At 39.7% G+C, this 20,600-nt stretch overlaps 1 protein-coding gene across 7 annotated transcripts in view; it reads right to left on the minus strand.

Moving 5' to 3' along the window:
- Nucleotides 1–20,600, minus strand: part of PICALM (phosphatidylinositol binding clathrin assembly protein) — a 107,299-nt gene that overhangs the window by 22,382 nt on the left and 64,317 nt on the right. For 2 of the 7 annotated variants that reach the window (XM_074956149.1, XM_074956168.1), the window contains exons 13-19: nt 13,416–13,568; nt 11,663–11,743; nt 8,059–8,166; nt 5,402–5,533; nt 5,278–5,308; nt 4,166–4,265; nt 1,845–1,868 (exon numbers count right to left, since the gene is read on the minus strand). In XM_074956149.1, coding sequence (XP_074812250.1) covers nt 1,845–1,868; nt 4,166–4,265; nt 5,278–5,308; nt 5,402–5,533; nt 8,059–8,166; nt 11,663–11,743; nt 13,416–13,568 — 629 coding nt within the window. Of the gene's footprint in view, nt 1–1,844; nt 1,869–4,165; nt 4,266–5,277; nt 5,309–5,401; nt 5,534–8,058; nt 8,167–11,662; nt 11,744–13,415; nt 13,569–16,125; nt 16,252–20,600 lie in introns of those variants that run through there. The other 5 variants (XM_074956178.1, XM_074956159.1, XM_074956187.1 and 2 more) reach the window with 5 other exon arrangements.

Raw genomic sequence — 20,600 nt, forward strand, 5'->3', positions numbered from 1 at the left:
AGTGCAGGCTGGCTTTCAGTGTTTTACCAGCTTGCTGTCTAACCTCATTCATAGTAGGTCTAGCTGACATGGTAACACAGTTCAGTGCTGGTCACTGGTGGAGTTGCACCTGTGCTGAAGCAATGATAAGAGATTGCCCCACAGTATTTACAAGTAGGTACAGAACATTGAGCTGCTACTCTAAAATGAGTTTCTTTTAAATCGTTAGGAATACCCTAGTTATTACAAGGAATTCAAATGTGGTAAAATCACTACTAACGCCATTCAGCATATATAAATTAACATCACTATATGACAGCTATTGTGAAGTGGAAGAATGAGACTGGCATCCCTGCTCTAGGCTTTATCTCTGTCAACAGTAAACTGATAATATATCCCCTATTGTTTAAAAAATGCAATGCATATATAAAGACCCTCTGATACCTCTTAGAAAGAAGGAGGCAAAAGATATATTCTGTTTAAAAGCAATTCTGCACACTCATATATTCCTTCCTTTGTCTTTCCACTTTCCCATGCTCCTGACCCTATTTATTAGGGCAGACTTTTGCATGGAGACAAGAACTTTGTCTAAGAACATTATCTAGTTGAGTACTTATAAAGTACCAATGGACTGTGATATCTAAGGATCTTTATCTGCTCCACCTCCTGTTAATCCCTCACTTACAATTAATAATGCTCTGCTTGTGACATCCCAGTTCTTCACTGTGGAAATTATAATTCATGACACGACAGAAGACTGAACCAAACAAACTCCAAGATCATGCTTTCATGCATGCCTTTTGTGTTACAAAGATTTTATTTGGGAAGAGACTCAAGGAAAGTGGTGGAATAATTGTTACTTGTGACATTCAGAACTACACTGGAGAAAGAAGATATGTTATAGGGAACAACATTCCACAGGCAGGTAATTTCACTCTCACAACCCAACCCCAAAAGTGTGATATAAGGAGGACTATTTCTGAATAGAACATTAATTTTTTGAGGTATCAGCTGCTCTTTAATACGCACTAGCCAATGGTAATTAGCATTCTAGCAGCTATTAGCACAGGTTTCACTGTGTAAAGAATTAGCTAGATTGTACAGTAACTATCTAAATATTATTCAGTTCAAAAAGCTTTGAACATTCTTTAAATCATTCACATCATATATATGTGTACACATAAATATACATACAAATGCTGGCTAAATGTATGTATGTATGTATTTTAGAGTGCTCCAGTACAGTCTGTACATTCTCCACTGTTAAAATTATCCCATAATGAAAACTGAATACAGGGAAAGACCAATATCGTTGAAATACAAAAAGATTATCTGTGAGTAAGACTGCATTCCTCCAAGAAAACAATGCACAAGATATGGCTTGCCCTTTATAAACTTAATCATGAGCTGGGATTTTCTCTTAGTTTATTTGAACATAAATGACATATTGGTCTCTCCCTACTTGAGAACAAGATAGTCAATAAAAGTGAATAACGTGCCAATTATAACAGAAGCCTGTGAGATTTCATGCAATTATTCAAATACACACACAACTTATCTTCATTCAAACTTTACCAGATGCATTAAAGGCAGCACAGACACAGACCCAGCTATCTGGCAGCAAATGGCACAGTTTTAAGCAAGGAAAGAAAATCCCAGTATTTCCCATGCCATCATTCGAGTCAAGAGCCTGCAGAACACCCATGAGATTTGTATATGCTAAGAAAAGCTCAAATCTTCTGCACACCAAAGATCTTAATATGAGGAATGTGTAATAGCAGGAAGGTTATGAGACTCTGCTACAGCAGGGGTTAATACAGCATGCCAATTGAGTGCAAAAAGGCTGTTGGTTTTTTTTCACTTACGTAGTGTGGAAAATGCATGCCATTCTGTATTTCCCAGGGAGAACAATTACATAACGCAATAATACTGGATTAGAAACAAGTACTTACACAACAGAATATACACAGATAGCATTTTAGTTCACAAGTACACTTAATGTCTGCCCTAAAATAACAATTCTTGTAATTCAAGTCATTGAATAAATCTGTTAAGTGACACGGTCAAGGTTGATGGGTTTCATATCCGTTTGTACAATCCATTTATTTTTATGTGCAGTTATTTTCAAAAAACATTCTTCCTTGTTTTCAAAAGTTTATCAAGCAGCACCACAGCACTTAGAATCAACGCTACAATAAACAGACTAATGGACAAAGTGGAGAAGAATTTGAACAACCCAATTTCCAATTTAATCCTTCTAAGTTTTTTCAAACAATTTAATAGTGAGTAAAAGGTTTTGTATAAAGCAAGATGCCGTGACAGCATCTTTAAATATTAATGAAAGAACTCGTTAGAAATGGAATGATATGTTACAAGATGCATAAAAAGATACCATATATTTTGCTTGACAACAATTAAGTATTTTCAAGCACATGAGAAATATCCAACTGCTAGCAAGTCATTCAAGTACTAGGTGAGTACTACAGAAACTGTAATGTCCACAACCACTTTCACCTGCATACAAGATCTGAGTTGGCAGCTGCCACCCAAAATGAGAGCAGGGAGATGACCTGAAAAGAGAGATTGTTTCTCTTTCCAAATCTGTAACAAATCATGTGTTTCATTGTTAAATCACAAAATCGTTTAATACCGTTTGATATACTAGCTCAACACACTTGTTTTGTTATGTTTACTATGCTTGTATACTATTCTCCAGTTTGTGGTAAAAGGAAGAGTAGGATTTACACAGGTAGGTCCCAACCAGCATTAGTGGGAGCTACTCAAGTATATCCTTCTCTCCCTCTCTCAATACATACATTAATGGATGGGAGAACAAATCACTTCAATAAAAAAAACAACCATGTGATCCACAATACATGCTATCTGTAATGGAGTTGTAAACTAGAGAAAAATCAGACTGGTCACTGAAGATATTAAGTGGAGACATACTAAAAGCAAGCACAAACTTCAGGGTGTGACTGTACTAGCTGTACAGATTTCTAAGGCACCTATCCCTGTAACATCACTTCCCACACCCTTGGGTAGCAGACAATGCACTACTTCCTGCCTCAAGTCACAGAGCAGGCTGAGTGTTGTGAAAATACAGCCATGGTTCTTAACCTGGGGCTCCATAGACTATGTCTAAGGGGTCCACAAAAGGTAGCAGTTACCACAGAACAGTGGTTTTCAACCTAGTGGTCCACAGACTTGTCTAAAATTTTCAGTGGGGTCCACGCCGCCATCTGAAAAGGTTTAAAACCACTGACATACAAGTTTACCACACAGTATTATATTTCAAGAACAAGTATATTTCCACACTTCCAAACAGCATTCAGAATGAAGAGTAGGCCTAACCATCACCACTATTTCCAAAGGTCAAATTACTCTACTCAAATAATTACTAAGGGTTTGATGTTCTACAACCTAAGTTTCTGCTCTAGCAATACTTTTAGTTTACAGTATAAATTCACACTCGCATTACAGAATAAGTCATACGTAAGTCTGCGAGTCTGCCACGGAGGTCACAGACTCTGTGACTTTCCAGGACCTCCATGACTTCTGCAGCTGGCAGGTCTGACTGACCCCAGGGCTGCCGGAGCAGCTCAGGTGGTCCTGGGCCACCCCTGCAGCAGCAGTAGCCCGGGGCTCCAGGGCCTGTCCCAGTACCAGCACCCCGCCTCGCCCCCCATACCAGCGGGTACCCTGGAGCCCTCCCTCCAGAGCAGCGGGTGCCCCAGAGACCCCCTTCCCCCCATACAGCAGGCGACCCCGTCCCCCCTCCAGAGCAGCAGCTACACCCCTGGAGCCCCCCAGAACACCCAAGATTTAGTCAGGAGTATATAGTACAAGTGATGGATAGGTCACGGGGCTCTGAATTTTTTTTTTTTTTTTTTTATTGCCTGTGACCTGTCCATGACTTTTACTAAAATTACCCATGATTAAATCTTAGCCTTAGTCATATGCAATGACACAGTATATCTGACAAAAGGGAAATAATCTAAATGAAGTTGGCCATCCAGTTACTGTTACTACAGCAATATACATTCTCAAACTGAACATTTATTATTCAAATAATCTTCATAACCTATTCACTGTAATGACTCATCACCTCCACACGTTTATATTACATGTTTGTCTATATTTTAAGTTACATAGATTCACTACGTCAGAATCTTCATTGACTTACAATTGTTGGAGCATTCCATGCAGTTGTAGGTGCAACCTTGGGCTGCCAGTTGGAACCACCAGTTAATTTCTTTTCGCCTGGCTGAGTCCAATTTACATCACTTCAAATAAATTTTTAAAGAAATGTTAGAAAACAGATTTTCTTTGCACCATCCTCAGATATAGTACATTAGTCCAATAAGCTCGCATGTTTCCACAAAGTGAAAATGTACATTAATACTGACCCCATAAGAGCTCAGTCACCAAATCAAGTTGCACAGTCACAATAAACCTGGTCTGGACTAGGGAAAACGTAGCTCATTTTCAGCTAACATAAGCTAGCTAAGATTGACCTAAACTTAACTACTTTTCTTAGCCTAGATGCGGTGTAATACTATTAGCTCGATTTTTGCAGGTCAAATTACAACTTGGGCAGGAGCAAATGTGTACAAATTCCTGGATGGTTTCAAGGCTAGAACGGTTTTTGTGTACAGACTGCACACAGAAGCCCTAACTGGACTGACAGGATTCTTTTCTTTGCAGTGGTGATGGAGTTGCTGAGGCTAATTGCGCTTGATGTTAAATACAACATCAAAGCTGATCACAATTATTCTGGATCAGGAGTTCCCTTTCCTCCTACTGGCCCATCACACCCCAGATTTCTTAAATTTCCTGGGATACTACACAAAGCTAATTTTATTTCAGGTGTTTGGAAAAGGGATGTGCTGAGGTCCGTTAAGGGGCTGCTAGTTATTGTAGGCATGCATTGTAATAAAAAAACCCACATACTGAATGACCAATCAACTATGTATTTTGTGAAGTTTATTCACTAAATAAGAGCAACAGGCAGCAGGGCCCAGAGCAATTAACACAGTAACAGGATTTAGCCCTGAACTCTAATCTGAGCTTTGTTGCTGCTGCCTTGCTCCCACCCCACAGGTAGCTGTGGGTCAAGTCACTTCACCTATGTTTCAGTTTCCTCCCCTGTAAAATGGAGATAATACTGATTTCCTCAGAGATGCTTTCAAGATTGGTATGCACAAAGTGGTTATGAACATGAAGTGCTAACCACTATCAACAATAAGCCGTTAAAAATTCAGTAAATTTTCCAAGTTTGATTAAAAACACACTTACTTTTTAGTAGTTCCATTTCCAATGCCCAAATCTGCCACAGAATGGGAAAAACATTACTGAAATAGCCTGTTCATTGTATAGAATTATACAAAAACTTATCTTCAGATTTCCAACAAATACTTACTGCCTACAAGGTTGGCTAAGGATGAATCCAGATCATCTGATACTAACTTGTTAGGTGGCAGCTTGGCAACCAGAAGATTCTGGTTTTGAGAGGTCACTGTTGGTTTTAGGAGTCCCCCTAATTCATCAAAGCCTTAAAATGATAAAACACATAAAACAGACCTTAAACTTGAGGCTTCCACTGAAGATCAGATTACACATTTACACCAAGGGGGGGGGAGGGTGTAAGGAGTCCAACAAAACATTGGTTAAAAATATGGAAGATTGAATCAAATGTTGCACAAAACTACAGTATATAAAAGGGAATAAAGCCATTATACCTCAACTGCAAACAGGGATATTAATGGCACAGAAGAACAGCTGCTTTGAGACTGATCCTTCAAAACCTATATGTGAGAAACTCCCATTGACTGCAATGCAAATGCCAAGTATGGAAGGTTTTCAGGATAGCATCTATACTTTTAAAGGTCAAAACTCCTCTAAATATTCCTGTTGCAGAAAAAAATCTTTTTTAAAAAAAGGCACAAGAATGCTAACCCAAATGTGCATAAAATCCATCAAGCAGAAAAGATTTAACTACTGAGTGCTCAAAAGAATTAAAGGTACTCAGTATAAATCCAATTTCTCTGTTAAGTGTGTACCAACTGGCTTTGGCAATTTGCTATCTTAATCTTAAAATGATCATGCCCTAAAAAGAAGATTAAGGTCCAACTTATTTAAACACAAATAAAAAAAATCAGAAATTAAACAGATTTTGAAAGCTTAGGTTAATTGTTAACCTTAGGTTAATTAATAAGAGGGAAGGTGCTCATGGATCAGAACCCATTAAAAGATAGGAAAAAGGGTAGGAATAAACAGTCAGTTTTCACAGTGGAGAGAGGTAAATAGCAAGGATCCCCAAGGATCTGTAATTGGACAAGTGCTGTTCAACATATTCATAAATGAACTGGAAAAACAAGTAAACCGTGAGGAGGCAAAGATTGCAGTCAATACAAAATTACTCAAGATAGTTAAGTCCAAAGCGGATTGCAAAAGGATCTCACAAAACTGGGTGATTGGGCAGCAAAATGGCAGGTGAAATTCAATGTTGATAACTGCAAAGTTATGACCATTGGAGAACATAATCCCAACTATTCACAGAAAGAGATAGGGTCCAAATAAGCTGTTACTACTCAAGAAAGAAATCTTGGCACCATTGTGAACAGCTCTCTGAAAACATCTGCTCAATGTGCAGCAGACGTCAAAAAAGCTAACAGAATATTAGGAACCATTAGGAAAGGGATAAATAATAAGACAAAAATATAATGCCACTATATAACAACTCCACAGTACGCCCACACCTGGAATGCTGCATACAGTTCTGGTCGCCCCAACTTAAAAAAAGATATATTAGAATCGAAAAAAGTACAGCAACAAAAATAATCAGGAATATGGAAAAGCTTCCATATGAGGAGAGATTAAAAAGACAGACTTTTCATCTTAGAAAAGAGACAACTAAGGGAGGGGATATGGTACAGGTCTATAAAATCATAAATGGTGGGGAAAAATGGAAGGAAGTGTTATTTACCCCTTCAGATAACACAAGAACAAGTGATCACCCAATTAAATTAAAAGGCAGCAGGTTTAAAATAAATGTAAAAAAGTACTTCTTCATATAGTGCAGTCAGCCTGTGGAACTCGTTGCCACGGAAAGCTGTGAAGGCCAAAAGTATAACCAGGTTCAAAAAAGAATTAGGTAAATCATGGCGGATAGGTCCATCAAAGGCTATTAGCCAAGATGGGATGCAAGCCCATACTCTGGGTATCCTTAAACTTCTGACCACCAGAAGCTGGGACTGGACAACAGGGGATGCCTCATTTGATAACTGTCCTGTTCTGTTAATTTCTGAAGCATCTGGCATCATCCACTGTTGGAAGATAGGATACTGGGGTAGACAGACCATTGGTTTGACCCAGCATGGCCATTATGTTAAACAGTGTAGAAAAATGCCTTTTAATTTCACAGCACTATGCAGTGAAGACAGAATTTAACTTTGTATTTCATGTCATATTCGATTAAATTATATAGTCTTTTGATCAGTTGGTAACTAAGGCCAGTTCTGCAAATATTTATGCATGTGCTGAATTTTGTGCTTAGTCCTACTGAAGTTAGTAAAAATAACCTGTGTGAAATTACCTACATGCATAAGTGCTTGCAGGATCAGGGTCTAAATAAAAGGAGTGATTCTAAATATTATAGAGCAATCCCTACAGAAATATTCAGTAGAAAGGAGAAGCCCTTTAATTAGCAAAATACAAAAAAAGACACAAATGAAGTGAAAGATGCTGCTATTGCAAGTTTAACTTCACTTTGCTTTCACCAATTGGACTCTCTTCATAGCACTCTGCATTTGTTCACACCAGGAACAAACGTCCCTAGCCTCTGTTTGCCAGAAGCTGGGAATGGATGACAGGGGATGGATCACTTGATGACTACCTGTTTTGTTAATTCCCTCTGGGGCACCTGGCATTGGCCACTGTCAGAAGACAGGATACTGGACTAAATGGACCTTGGGTCTGACCCAGTATGGCCGTTCTTATGACATCTACCTTCCACAGATGCCAAACGATTAAAGCACATTTGTTGCCTACATTAATATTAATGAAAGCCTCTCTTACCACCAGAATCTACGACGACATTAGAAGATTTGTTTCCAAACACAGACTCAAAGTCAACATTAAGGCCAGCTACGGGCTGTGGTTGAGCAACAGGAGAAGGAGTGAACCCTGAACAAAACATAAAGAGTACAAATGGATTATATAGCAATTGTTCCACAACTCCACTTTCTGTGTGAAAAAGGATATACCAAACCATGTGTATAGATTTGAGTATTATCCGACATCTGCAATGATTGAATAAGGGAGTGTAAGGAAAAAACCTCTCAAGGCTCAGATCACTCCCTGAAGTAGAAATGCACACAGTATCTGGGTAGTGGTTTGCTACAAATAGTGTTTTCCAAATCCATTTTCTTTCCCTTAAAAGGGGCAGTGTTTTTTATCCCCAACAGATTCCCAGGAGGCAAGGTCAGCAATATGCAGGCACTGAATCCCAAGACACTAACTCTTTGTTTTGGTGAGACTTCAGGCATGTCTCCATGAGAGGCACTACTCTGCACTTACGCACTGACATAATGTAGAAATGCTTTCCTACATCAATGGAAGGGGCTTTTCTGTCTATGTAGGTAATCCACCTCCACAAACAGCGGTACGTAGGTGGATGGAAGAATTCTTCTGTCAACCTAGCTACATTTACACTTAACAGCATGGTTTTATTGCAGAAAATCACATTCCTAGGGCAGATGTCTCACCAATGTACAAACAAAGACCATCTACTATGAGACAACTGGTAATAGAAGTTATTTGCGCATTGTTACTACCAATATTTTTATAATGTCTGTTATTTTATACAATTCTATGTGGAATGCAGTAGTAGTATGTCTAGTAGTTAAGGCAGGGGGACTGGGAGTCAGACACAAATTCTAATTTCAGTTCTTTCACTAGCTGTGGCCTTGCCAGATGCTATTCCACCTCATTTTCTGTGCATCTGTAGAACAGACATGCAGTCACTATCTCACATGTTGCAAGAATTATTTAATGTTTGTACACCACCACTGTGGAAGCTTAATATACTATTAAGTACTAGGTAATAAGTGGAAGTTTATGACCCAGTTCACTATATTAAATACAGGAACATAAAACCAAAATTCATACTGAGTTTTATTTAAGTGTATATTGCAACCATTGCCATTTTACTTTGCCAGATAAATTAGTAAGATAATTCTATTATATGAAAGGCACCATAAAAATATTTAACATTTTAAAACTTGTTTCCCTGACCAGTGTAATAGTAGCAGCTCTGCTTTTTATACCACAGAGTCAAGGAATGGAGATTAGACAAGGTCAAGTTTACCTAGGAATAAAAGTATCTTAATCAAAAACAGCTGATCAAAGACCATACTCCCCCCCGCAATTTTCTGTTAAAATTTATCTGTTTACCTACAGTGAAAAAACATTTCACCTCAACAAAATTAGTGTTTAAAGCTGTTTAACCTTGACAAAATATAAACCCCTTGGAGAAATAAAATTTTCGTTACCAGTCACACCATTTTAGCTGCCTTAAAGGAATACACAGTTAAGTTGAGTCAAAAGCAACAATAAAGAGCCAAAGAACTGCTAGACAGCTAGTTTTTATTACAAAGCAACTTTAAACACTGATCTCAGAGTAACAGCCGTGTTAGTCTGTATTCGCAAAAAGAAAAGGAGTACTTGTGGCACCTTAGAGACTAACCAATTTATTTGAGCATGAGCTTTCGTGAGCTACAGCTCACTTCATCGGATGCATGTAGCTCACGAAAGCTCATGCTCAAATAAATTGGTTAGTCTCTAAGGTGCCACAAGTACTCCTTTTCTTTTTAAACACTGAGTTTATGGCAAGACAAGGGAAATAAGTGCATTTCAGAGATTTCAAATTTTAGTGAGGAATCCATCTGGCAGGATACAATGTGGCTCTTTTAAAACAATCTTTACATAAAGAGAAAGACTGATTTAAATAAAGTCTATGTTTTTGCTTTAGAAAATGAGTCTGCTTCTGCAAACCAAGTGTCCTGCTCTCACACTTTAGGATTTTTCAGCTGTAAGAAACATAAATCAAGAGAACAGCATTAGGGACTCATCCATTTTTAACTGTGTAGTGGGGGAGGGCACTTTTGCTCCTGGGTTTCTGCCACCAACCCAGTTAATTGTTCAGCCACAAGTTTATTTTGAAGATTTTAGTAAGTGAAGAGGGAAAAACCCAACTTTAAATCCTTAAGGGAGTTTGTGTTTAGCAATTAATAATCCCACCGGGAAGATGAGAAAACAGGAGTTAACAAGAACCAGTGATTCTGCATGTTTTTTTTGGTAGGGAGTAAGCTTTTTGCTTTGCTTTTTCATGAACCTTGAAATGTGCATGGAAGAATTCTAATTAAATGGATGGGGCACTGCATCCTGGGAAGCAGTGACTCTGAGAAAGATTTGGGGGCCAGAGGGGATAATCAGATGAACGTGAGCTCCTAATGTGATGCTGCAGTCAAAAGAGTGAATGTGATCCTTGGACGGATAAACAGGGGAAATCTCGACTAGGAGTACAGAGGCTATTTTACTTCTGTATTTGGCACTAGCTGCTGGAATACTGCATCCACAAATCAAGCAGGACGTTGATAAAATGGAGAGGGTTTAGAGAAGAGCCAGAAGAATAATTAAAGGATTAGAAAACATGCCTTATAGTGATAGAACTCAAGGAAATCAATCCATTTATCTTAAAGGAATGTTAAGGGATGACTTGATCACAGTCTATAAATATCTACATGGGGAATATATAGGCTTTTCAGACTAGCAGAAAAAGGTATAACATGATCCAATGGCTACAAGTTGAAGCTAGACACATTCAGACTAGAAATAAGGCATACATTTTTAACTGAGAATAATTAACCATTGGAACAATTTACCAAGGGCTATGGTGAATTCTCCATCACTGGCAATTTTTGAATCAAGATTTAATATTTTTTTAAAAATATGCTCTAGGAATTACTTTTGGGGAAGCTCAATGGCCTTTGGTACACAGGAGGTCAGATGAGATGATACAATGGTCCTTTCTGGCCTTGAAATCTGTGAATTATTACCCAAGAGGTTAGTTTCTCTAACTTTAGCAATTCCTGTATACTTCACTGAAAGGCAATTTTGTAGTGTCTTCAAACAATAACTCCTCTGCAAATCACAGAAGACACCCCTATAACAGCAATAGGGCCCATAATGCACATGCACACCAGATAGGCAGTGATTGACAACCTATATAATGATCTGTAGACACATTAAGAACAAACAAAATTAGAGCCTTCTGTAACAGTTGCTTTTCATAAGGAACTGTTCAGTGTGGGATGAAGCAATGGTAGAATATTAGAAAGGTGTCCTTGAAACAGAGGAGTTATTTATTGCACATTAGTGCTTAAAACAAACATTTAGCACAAGTTTAAAGCAGAAGGTCTTGTCAATCACTTGTCTATCTGCAATGACACATTTAAGGTAAGCAATGATATTTGAGTAATTGGAAATTTTTAGCCAACGTATCAAAACAATGCAGTTTTTTCAGCCAATTAATGCACCAAGAGGTTTTCCCTCTTCTAGGCACATATCAAATTAATTCAAGTTGCTATGTCTGAGATAAAACCATATCACCATTACCTACCTCCAAATAGACCAGCTACAGTAGAGGGCTCATTGCGGAAATGAGAAGCATTAGGATAAGCTTGAGGGCCACAAAATGAATCTGATAAGTCATATCATAGAACAGGAAGAGCAGAGAAAGAATAGAGTTACAGAAAGAAAAGAACCAAGATATACTATTTATTTTGTCAAATACTTTGAACTGAAATTAAAAAAAGGAAACCTGTGTATACTCTAATCATAAAATGGAACCAAAAGAGGCAACCAAATATATCAAACACCTTAAAAAAGGAAACAAGTTTTATATTATCGAGAACATCAAGAGAAAAAGACTGTTGCAAAATTACAACTAAAACACATGCACATTTTTTAGCTCAAATGTCATGTTTTACACCTTTGGAAGACACAAATGAGTGTAAAAACTATAAGTGCCAACTATTTATGCTAAACAATCTACTCCACCTTGCATTTTACTGCGACACTGGGAGTACCTTTCCCAGACCTGAAGACGACCTCTGCGCATGGCTCAAAAACTTGTCTCTCACCAACAGGTCCAATAAAAGATCTTACCTCACCCACCTTGTCTCTGTAAAAACCTTAAGGCATTTTCTCTAATATCTGAAGTATAATAATACAGTTGAATAGTGGATTTGTATTTTGTTGCCACAAGGGGGTTTGGTTCAGCAAATGGACTGAAATGATCTAAAGAACCAGGAGTTATCTAAAAATCACATTTACATTGTAGCAACTTGTTTGTACTAATACAGTTAAAGTAGTGCCTATGGGGCTTCTTTCATATTAAAAACCTTGTTTTCAGGGAATTATGATTTGGCTATAAGTATATATTCTTGCTTGTGACTTGGTTTTTATATAGACTTATCAGGTCTCCCCCCGATCAATTTCAAGAAAGATTTTTGCAGTGAAAATAAAAGATCTGCCAGTCTGGCAAGACTGTCTTCACAAATAGCTTTGCTCTAAAAAACAAAAGCTGTCATGTAATTAGTCTTATTTTTTATTCTTTTAAACAGTTAACTGACAATTCTTCACATTGAGAAACAATCCAATTACTATGTACTTCCCCTAACACAAGTTTTACTAGGATTTTTAACATAGCAGCTCTGATGTTTTGTCTACAGTGGCTAAAGTTGTGTTGTGTGTGTGTGGGGGGGTGTACTTGTTATTGTTTTTAAAGCAAGTTATAAATGGTGATTTACATGGTAAACTAGTACCTGTCCACTGGGTGAAGAAGAATTTTAAAAAGTCAATAAAGTAACAAGATATTTTAGGTCAGTGATGCCAATATTAAATGTTATCACCACAATTAAAAAATTACGATTTCTAAACAAAAACTCCATGACTCCAAAGAAATTCAGATTCAACTGCCACGTTTACAACAAGGTCATGACAATCCGACAAAAGCAAAAGCGACATTTTCATCCATTCTCATTCTTGCATGCCTATGAATTTTATGAAATATGGTCTTTAAATATACTTATGTAAGAGTCCTTTATTACATAAACATACTTGAGCGAGAATGCTTCAATTACAACTTTGAAATGTCTGACAATGACTACTTACATATACTAAGCAATGATTTTTAATACAGCTATGATAACTTCTAGTCCATCTAGTTTTAAAATAAAATAGTGAGCCCACATCAATAATCAAAACTAGAACACAGATTTTAGTTTGTTTCTGAAAAAAATCTACTTGCTTAAAAATAATCCAATTTCTGAAATATTTTATAGCAATTATTTAGCTAAAAGGTACATTACCAACAAATATTTCATGGGTGGGTGTTCTAGTGGTGAAAGTAGATACATCAGAAGATACAACAGACAGATGAACAGCATCGTTAGTTTTGGTGAGGAAAGGATTTAGGCTTGGAATGGCATCATCAACAGCATCAACAGTAGCAGAGAATGGATCTGTGCAATGCCAGTGAGTAAGATAAAGAGAAAAGGGGAACTGAATTAGTAAGGAATTAATTGTTAGAAACAGCAGAAGAGATAAGAGTTCACTTTGTTTTCCTCTCTGGGCAGCGACTGTTTTAGTCTGTACTGCATCTAGAACAACAGGTACTGGTTCTGGAATGAGATTCCAATGCATTACCATAATACAAATTAATAACTTATACGGCAGAATTGTAAGCCAGTAAACCGGTGAGAAGAACCTAAAACAGATTTACAGCCTTACCCAGTCTCTAAATGCCATGTAATTTTCCAGAAAGAATGCATGCAGGGGGGACAGGATTGAAAATACCATACAAATCTACTTTGCTTCCTGTTTCTATGAAAGAAAGTCTCCCCACTGCTTGGAACACAAGCAGCAATAAGCTCAGTAGGAATGCAACGTTGGCTGCAAAGGAGCAAAGCCCGGCTGCTTCTGCTTCAGGCAGCAGCAGCCAAAATTGAGGCTGCCTCCCAAAAAAGAATCCATGCTGGGATTGGGGCTTGAAAGTAACAGGAATATATCCGACTAAAAGAAGTCAACGATTTTGTGATTCTGCTATTTTTAGTAGTAGTTTTCAATTTCTGGCACTTTTACACTTTGCGGTAGAGACAAACTGATTTAATCCAAAACTCTTGCAAATCAAACTAAGACTTGTCCTAGTTTCTCAAATGCAACTTGCAAAATATTATATACTCAACATGAATCTGAGTTAATTTATATCAGTTTGCCACAACAAGTACTGCGTAAGATAGGGCTAAGTCAGAGCTTTCGGTCTCACCTTAGCCCCGAGCAGCATGAAACTTCAGAATTGTGGCTGCAATTTTTCTTAGCATCAAAAAAACACTTTGAATTTGGCTTCAGACAGACTATTTTACACAAAAAACCCCACAGATCTGTGTTTGCCCCAGATTCAGTTTGGCTCAACTGCAAGAGTGGAATTGCTCAGAGGCCTTATAAGAAAATGGTTTTTAGTCAACTGCTTGACAAACAGTGCCTTAGTGAAGGACAAGCACAATTAAATAATGCCATAAGGTTATTATAAAATGGCAATAGGAAATCCTGTGCTCATGTGTCTTACCCACAATTTAGGCTTTAATATCAAAATCTTGTAATCACTGTCTGCAATGGATGCTAATACAAGAAAATTTGAGCTCTGGCACAAACAGATTAAAACAGTGTAAATGAAATTAGATTTTCATTTGCCATCCTGCCCTTCCAAGTTTTGTCCTCTCTTGGTTGTATTTCCTTCCCTCGTAATCAACAGAAAACAGAACATTTAAGACAAACTACGGTTAACTCCAAGTTTATGGAAGTTTCAAAATACATCATCTTCTGTCTTTTGATTTCTGAAGCTTAAGGTACATATTGGCACTTGGCAAAAAGAACACACAAGTCAATCTGTCAACTAAAACACTAGTTGGCAAATACTTCATTTTTTCAATTATGTACTGACTATTTGATTAAATAATTCAGACAAAAACAGCAGAAGGTTTAAGAGAACACTAAAGAAAGCTTTAAAAATTTTGATCAATTTATGTTGCTTTAAAGGTATTGTCCATTGAGCTCTTAGTATTTTATGTGCACAATGAATAGGCTACTTAACACATTGGAACAGTGTCTGTTCCCTGAACACCAAGTTTCAGATTGCATTAGTATTGTTTGTCCCACCTGAATGTTGATTAACACTGTCAAAACGCTAATAAAAAGCTACAAACCTCCTGCCCATTTTTTTCAACACTCAGATCTTAATTTTTGAAAATTTTAGATTCTACCCACTCTGTCCCACCTTGATTCCAGTTAATGTATTTCCAATTTTGTCTAGTTCTCAGTGTGACTTACTGTACTTACACTTCTGATATAAGAAATGCAACTTCATCAGAATGAAGTACATTGGGTTCATTTAGGCCCTTACATACTCAGCATAAGAAACATGACAGAGAAGCATGCTCTCTTGCAAGCAGCAATTTTCAGTTCTTAAAACCATGTTCCACCCTTGGACGTGCACAGCCACCATTTATTTCAATGGGAGCCCTGCTTGCACAGTGAAGGCAGAATCTGGCCTGTATTGGAGCTAAGACTTTTTTTTCCTCCCCCAGTCATTTTCCATTTTGCAGGCCAGCTTCTCTTTGCAAATAACCGCATTATAAGTATTTCAGAAGCAGCAGAGGACAAAACAAACCCTCAGCTTTTTCAGTGGCTTCTATCATGTTATTAAAAAAACTCTTAAGTGACTCAATATGTTCCTGCTCTTGAATAGCTGGTCAACTTCTAATCGCCCTAGCTCTGAACAGTTTAGAAAACCAGAATCTCAAGACACTACCAAAATATTAATGCCCTTGTAGCTGGCTGTACATCCACCTGTACATCCTTAATGGATTGGTGAATAAAACGTTCAGACGTGCCTAACTGATGAAGGAGCTCAAGCCCCACTCTAAGCCAAGTTATACCTGGTTCATTACCCTTTAATTACCATATATACCCTTAAACTATCATATTCTCTAGGTACAGACATTACCAACATTAGAGATTTACCTAAGGGAGGGATGCTGTGCAGTGGTTAGAGCACAGGACTGGAAATAGTTCAGCTTCCAATCTTGCCTCTGCCATTGACTTGCTGTATGATCTCAGGCAAGTCACTTAACTGCTCAGTTTCCCCATCTGTAAAATGGGGAAGAGGAAGTTACTCACCTTGTGCAGTAACAATGGTTCTTTGAGATGTACCCCCTATGGGTGCTCCACTGTAGGCGAGTCTGTGCGCCTCCGACTCTGATTGGAGATTTTTGGTAGCAGTGTCCATTTAGCCTGCACATGCGCTCTCCCTCCCTCCTGCTCTGCCTCGGGACTATCTAGCAGTGCGTGGATGAACTGCCTTCAGTTTCTTCTCTACCGCAGAGCCCCTTTGTTGAGAACTCCAAAGCAGAGGGGAGGAGGGCGGGTTGTGGACCACACATAGGGACCCATCTCGAAGAACCATCGTTACTGCACAAGGTGAGTAACTTTCTCTTCTTCGAGTAGTGTCCCTATGGGTCGTTGTCTTAGTTTATGCGCAATGTACCTCAGGTGGGATGTAACCAGGATTCACCACCACTCCACCGTAGGTGACTTCACAGCTGTATCATATATGGGGGGGCTGGGGCTTCAGATTAGAGTCTATTATTGATGATAATATTGTGAAGCCAAAGATGACATCAGAAGTCTTGAGTAATCACAGTGTTCCGCGAAAGTATGACCATAGGCCCATTTGCAGCTGTGCAGATATCAGAGATGGGAACACCTTTAACCAATGTGACTGAGGTGGAAATGAATCTTATGGAGTGTGTGTGAATTCCTGATGGAGGTAACAAGTAACGGGCATGATAACAATAGTTAATGCAGTTCAAGACGCATCTGGAGAGCCATTGAGCTGATATTGCAGAGACCTTGGATCTATCCACAATGGAGAGGAAGAGTTCAGGAGATTTCCTAAGGCACTTTGTCCTATCCAAATAAAATGCTACGGCTCTCCTAACATAAAGCATATGTAGTACTGCCTCCCTGTTGCTGCAGTGTGGTTTTGGGGAAAAGGTAGGGAGGCTGATGAGTTGGTTCATGTGGAAGCATGAGACCACATTGTGCAGGAACTCAGAGTGCCTTTATCTTTAAAGACGACTGTGAAGGGTGGGTGCCATCAATGCTGCTATTTTCCCTATTTGTCATACTGAGGTGATGGTCTTCACTGACACATGCAGAAGAGAGCCAGTTGCCCATAGGTTCAAAGGGTAGTATAGTTAAGGTCTTTAGAACTAGATTGAGGTCCCATATTGGAGTGGGGCATCTGGTATGTGGAAAGAGGTTTCCCATGCCCTTGAGGAATTTGTGTGTTCTTGGATGGGTGAATACAGAATATCCATCTCCCTGCTCCAGAGACAGAATAATAGCTGCTAGCGTGATCATTTTGAATCTCTGCACCTTCACATATCTGTTTAGTACTCTTAGATCTAATACGGGTCTCCAACTTCCTTTTTTCTTTGGGATTAGGAAATATTTGGAATAAAAGCCTTTACCTCTGGGGTGAACAGAGACTGGTTCTATGGTCCCTAGGCACAGCAGGTGATCTGATGAAGTGAACTGTAGCTCACGAAAGCTTATGCTCAAATAAATTTGTTAGTCTCTAAGGTGCCACAAGTACTCCTTTTCTTTTTTCTCCTGACCTAACAGTCTCTTCTGAGAAAGGTCCCTGAAGAGGGACAGGGAGAGAGGTGAAGTGGATTGAATAACCCTTGGAAATGATCATCAAGACTCATTTGTCTGAAGTGATGTTTTCCCAATTCCAGAGGAAGAGCGCTATGCGACATCTGAAGGGATGTGGAAAGTCTATGTGTTGCAGCTGTTGTGAAGAGTGGTTTCTCGGGGTCTCGACCAAGGCATCAAAACTGGTGTTTGAGGTTGAGGGCTGAGATGTTGAGGATTGGGAGGCTGACTGTTTCCCATTTTGCATTTGAGGTCTCTTGCACTGTGCCTCGTAGTATCGCTGAGGTGGGGGGAACTGGGGTGGGTGGGATCTGTAAGATGCTTGTGAACTTAATTTTCTTTTCTGTCCCAGTGTGTAGATTCCTATAGAGTGCAGCATGGCTCTGGAATTCTTTCAAGTGTGAAGTGATGTGTCAGTCTGATCAGCAAAGAGTCTGGAGCCTTTGAAAGAGACTTCCTCAATCATTGTCTGTACTTCCTTTGGCAGCCATGAGAGCTGAAACCACGAAGCCCGCCTCATTAACACTGCTATCAAAACTGGGTGGGCCACTGTATCCATGGCATCCAGTGTGGGCTGTAGCACTGTTCTTGCTACCAGCTAGATCTCATGGATGATGGCTTTAAACTGTTCTCATTGTGCTTCTTGCAAGTGGTCAATAAACATGCTGAGTTTCCCATAATTCACGTGGTCAGACTTTGCCATTAAGGCTTGGTAGTTTGAAATCCTGAATTGCAGAGATGCTGAGGAGTAGGTCTTCCTTCCAAATAAGTCTAGCCTTTTCCAGTCTCTATCGTACAGGGTTTATTTAGCATGTTGTTGCTTTCCTCGCGAATTACTGGCATCTACAACAATAGAGTTAGGCTGAGGAGATTTTATATATATATATATATAAAAATAAAAAAAAGTCTGCCTCTTTGGGGGGAACGCAATACTTCTGGTCTGCCCTTTTACATGTCAGAACAATAGAGGCTAGTGTCTGCCAGGTAATCTAGGCAGGATCTAAAAGCACCTCGTTGACTGGGAAGGCAATCCTTGAAGAGAAGGTATGAAATATGTTCAGCAATTTGTGGTGGGTGTCGTTCACCTCTTCAAAAAAAAACAAACTTGATATCACTGGCCGGTCATGGCAGAGAGGGCATCACAGCCTCAGCTGGTGAGGAGGAGCTATTTGTTGATGGTGTAGTCTCCTCTTGTAGTCTGGCCTCCTGCTACTCAAAAGTTTCCTCCTGTAGTTCTGGAATTCTAGATACAGAGGTTGTAGGAGACTATCTAGTAGACTCTCTGTAGGAGACGCTAGATGCCTGAGAAGTATGGTGCCTGTAGGCTGCCCACGGGTCCCAGTATGGCCACTAGGATGGAGGAAAAGGCATGGGTAGCGGCACCCAGAGGTGCCCATACCAGGAGGGTTGGGGATCGGAGTGTGCGTGGGAGGGTCCCGATTGTTGTAATGATGGGGCATGGTGTGAGGCCAGAGTGTCGTTTTGGTCACTGTCCAACTCCTCACTGGAATAGGGTGGGACTGACAGGAAAGCTGGAGGCGAATGCCCCCAGAGCCACTGGTCATTCTGGGGAGCGGGACATGCTCAGTACCAGAGCCCCAGTACTGAGTAACAGGAACTCTGGCATCTCCACGATCATGATGTCCCTAGAAAAGTGAAATTCCTGCAGTACTGTCGTTGCAACCTACTGTCAGATGTTGCCGGCGCTGACTTGTCGGTACCGACGATCTTTTATGAGAGGCACGGTTCGATGAAGACTGCTTCGAGGTGGTCAGTGCCAAGGATTTCTTCATTAGTACCGATTTTGCAGAGGCAGCAGGGTCTCTGCTGTTATCTTTGGCAGACGGCGTTACCACTTCAGAGCCTGTGCCCTTCAGGTCTTAAGGCATTATGGCAGAACTTGTACCCAAAGGTCCTGTGTCTTCTGGGTACCATGTTTTGGAGCCACTGGTGCCAAGGTGACCGATGGCACTGGGGATCTCCTCTGGCTGGTCAGGAGCTCAGCTTGAGGGCTTGCAGCCCTCTTTTTGGAGGCTCTGAAAGGGGAGTCAGAATTTTCTCTGTGGTTCTCCCTCCCTAGAATTTGAAGGCTCTGGGAATGATCTTTACCGTGGAGGGATTTGGCACAGGGGTCGGATGTGAATTTAAGAGCAACCTCCATGAGGAGGCATTTCAACTTTAACTCCCAGTTCTTTCGGGATCTAGCCTTCAATTTCTGGCAGAAGGTGCACTTCTGCAGAATGTGAGCCTTTCCAAGGCACCGGACACAGCAGTGTCTGTCTGTAACCAGTACTGCCTCTCTACAGAAGAGGCACTGTTTAAACCTGGTGCAGCTGGGCATTCCCCTTCAGGTGGCAATGCCCAAACTGAGGGGTGGGGGTGGGGACAAGGAGAAAGAAAAAAACTTTATTGTTGGGTTTTGGAAAAGTAAAAATGGAAGTCCTACATATGCTACAAAAACTCTATAAGAAGCAATAAAATTAAAACCTATCAACTATAATGAAACATGAGGTAAGTAAATCAGATTGCTACTCTCTATCTCAGGCAAGGAGCGGCTGAGAAGAAACTGAGGGCGGTTTGCCCACACAGCGCTAGATAGGCTCAAGGAAGAGAAAGTGGAAGGGAGAGCAGGTACGTGGGCCAAACGGACACTGCTACCTAAAATCTCCAATCAGAGGTGCAGACACACTTACAGTGGAGCACCCACAGGGACACTACTCGAAGAAGAAAATACTTCTTACCTACCTGACGTAAGTGTTGAGGGTTAATGTTTGTAA

This window comes from Natator depressus, chromosome 1, assembly GCF_965152275.1.
Source record: "Natator depressus isolate rNatDep1 chromosome 1, rNatDep2.hap1, whole genome shotgun sequence".
In the NCBI taxonomy this organism is placed as follows: Eukaryota; Metazoa; Chordata; order Testudines; family Cheloniidae; genus Natator; species Natator depressus.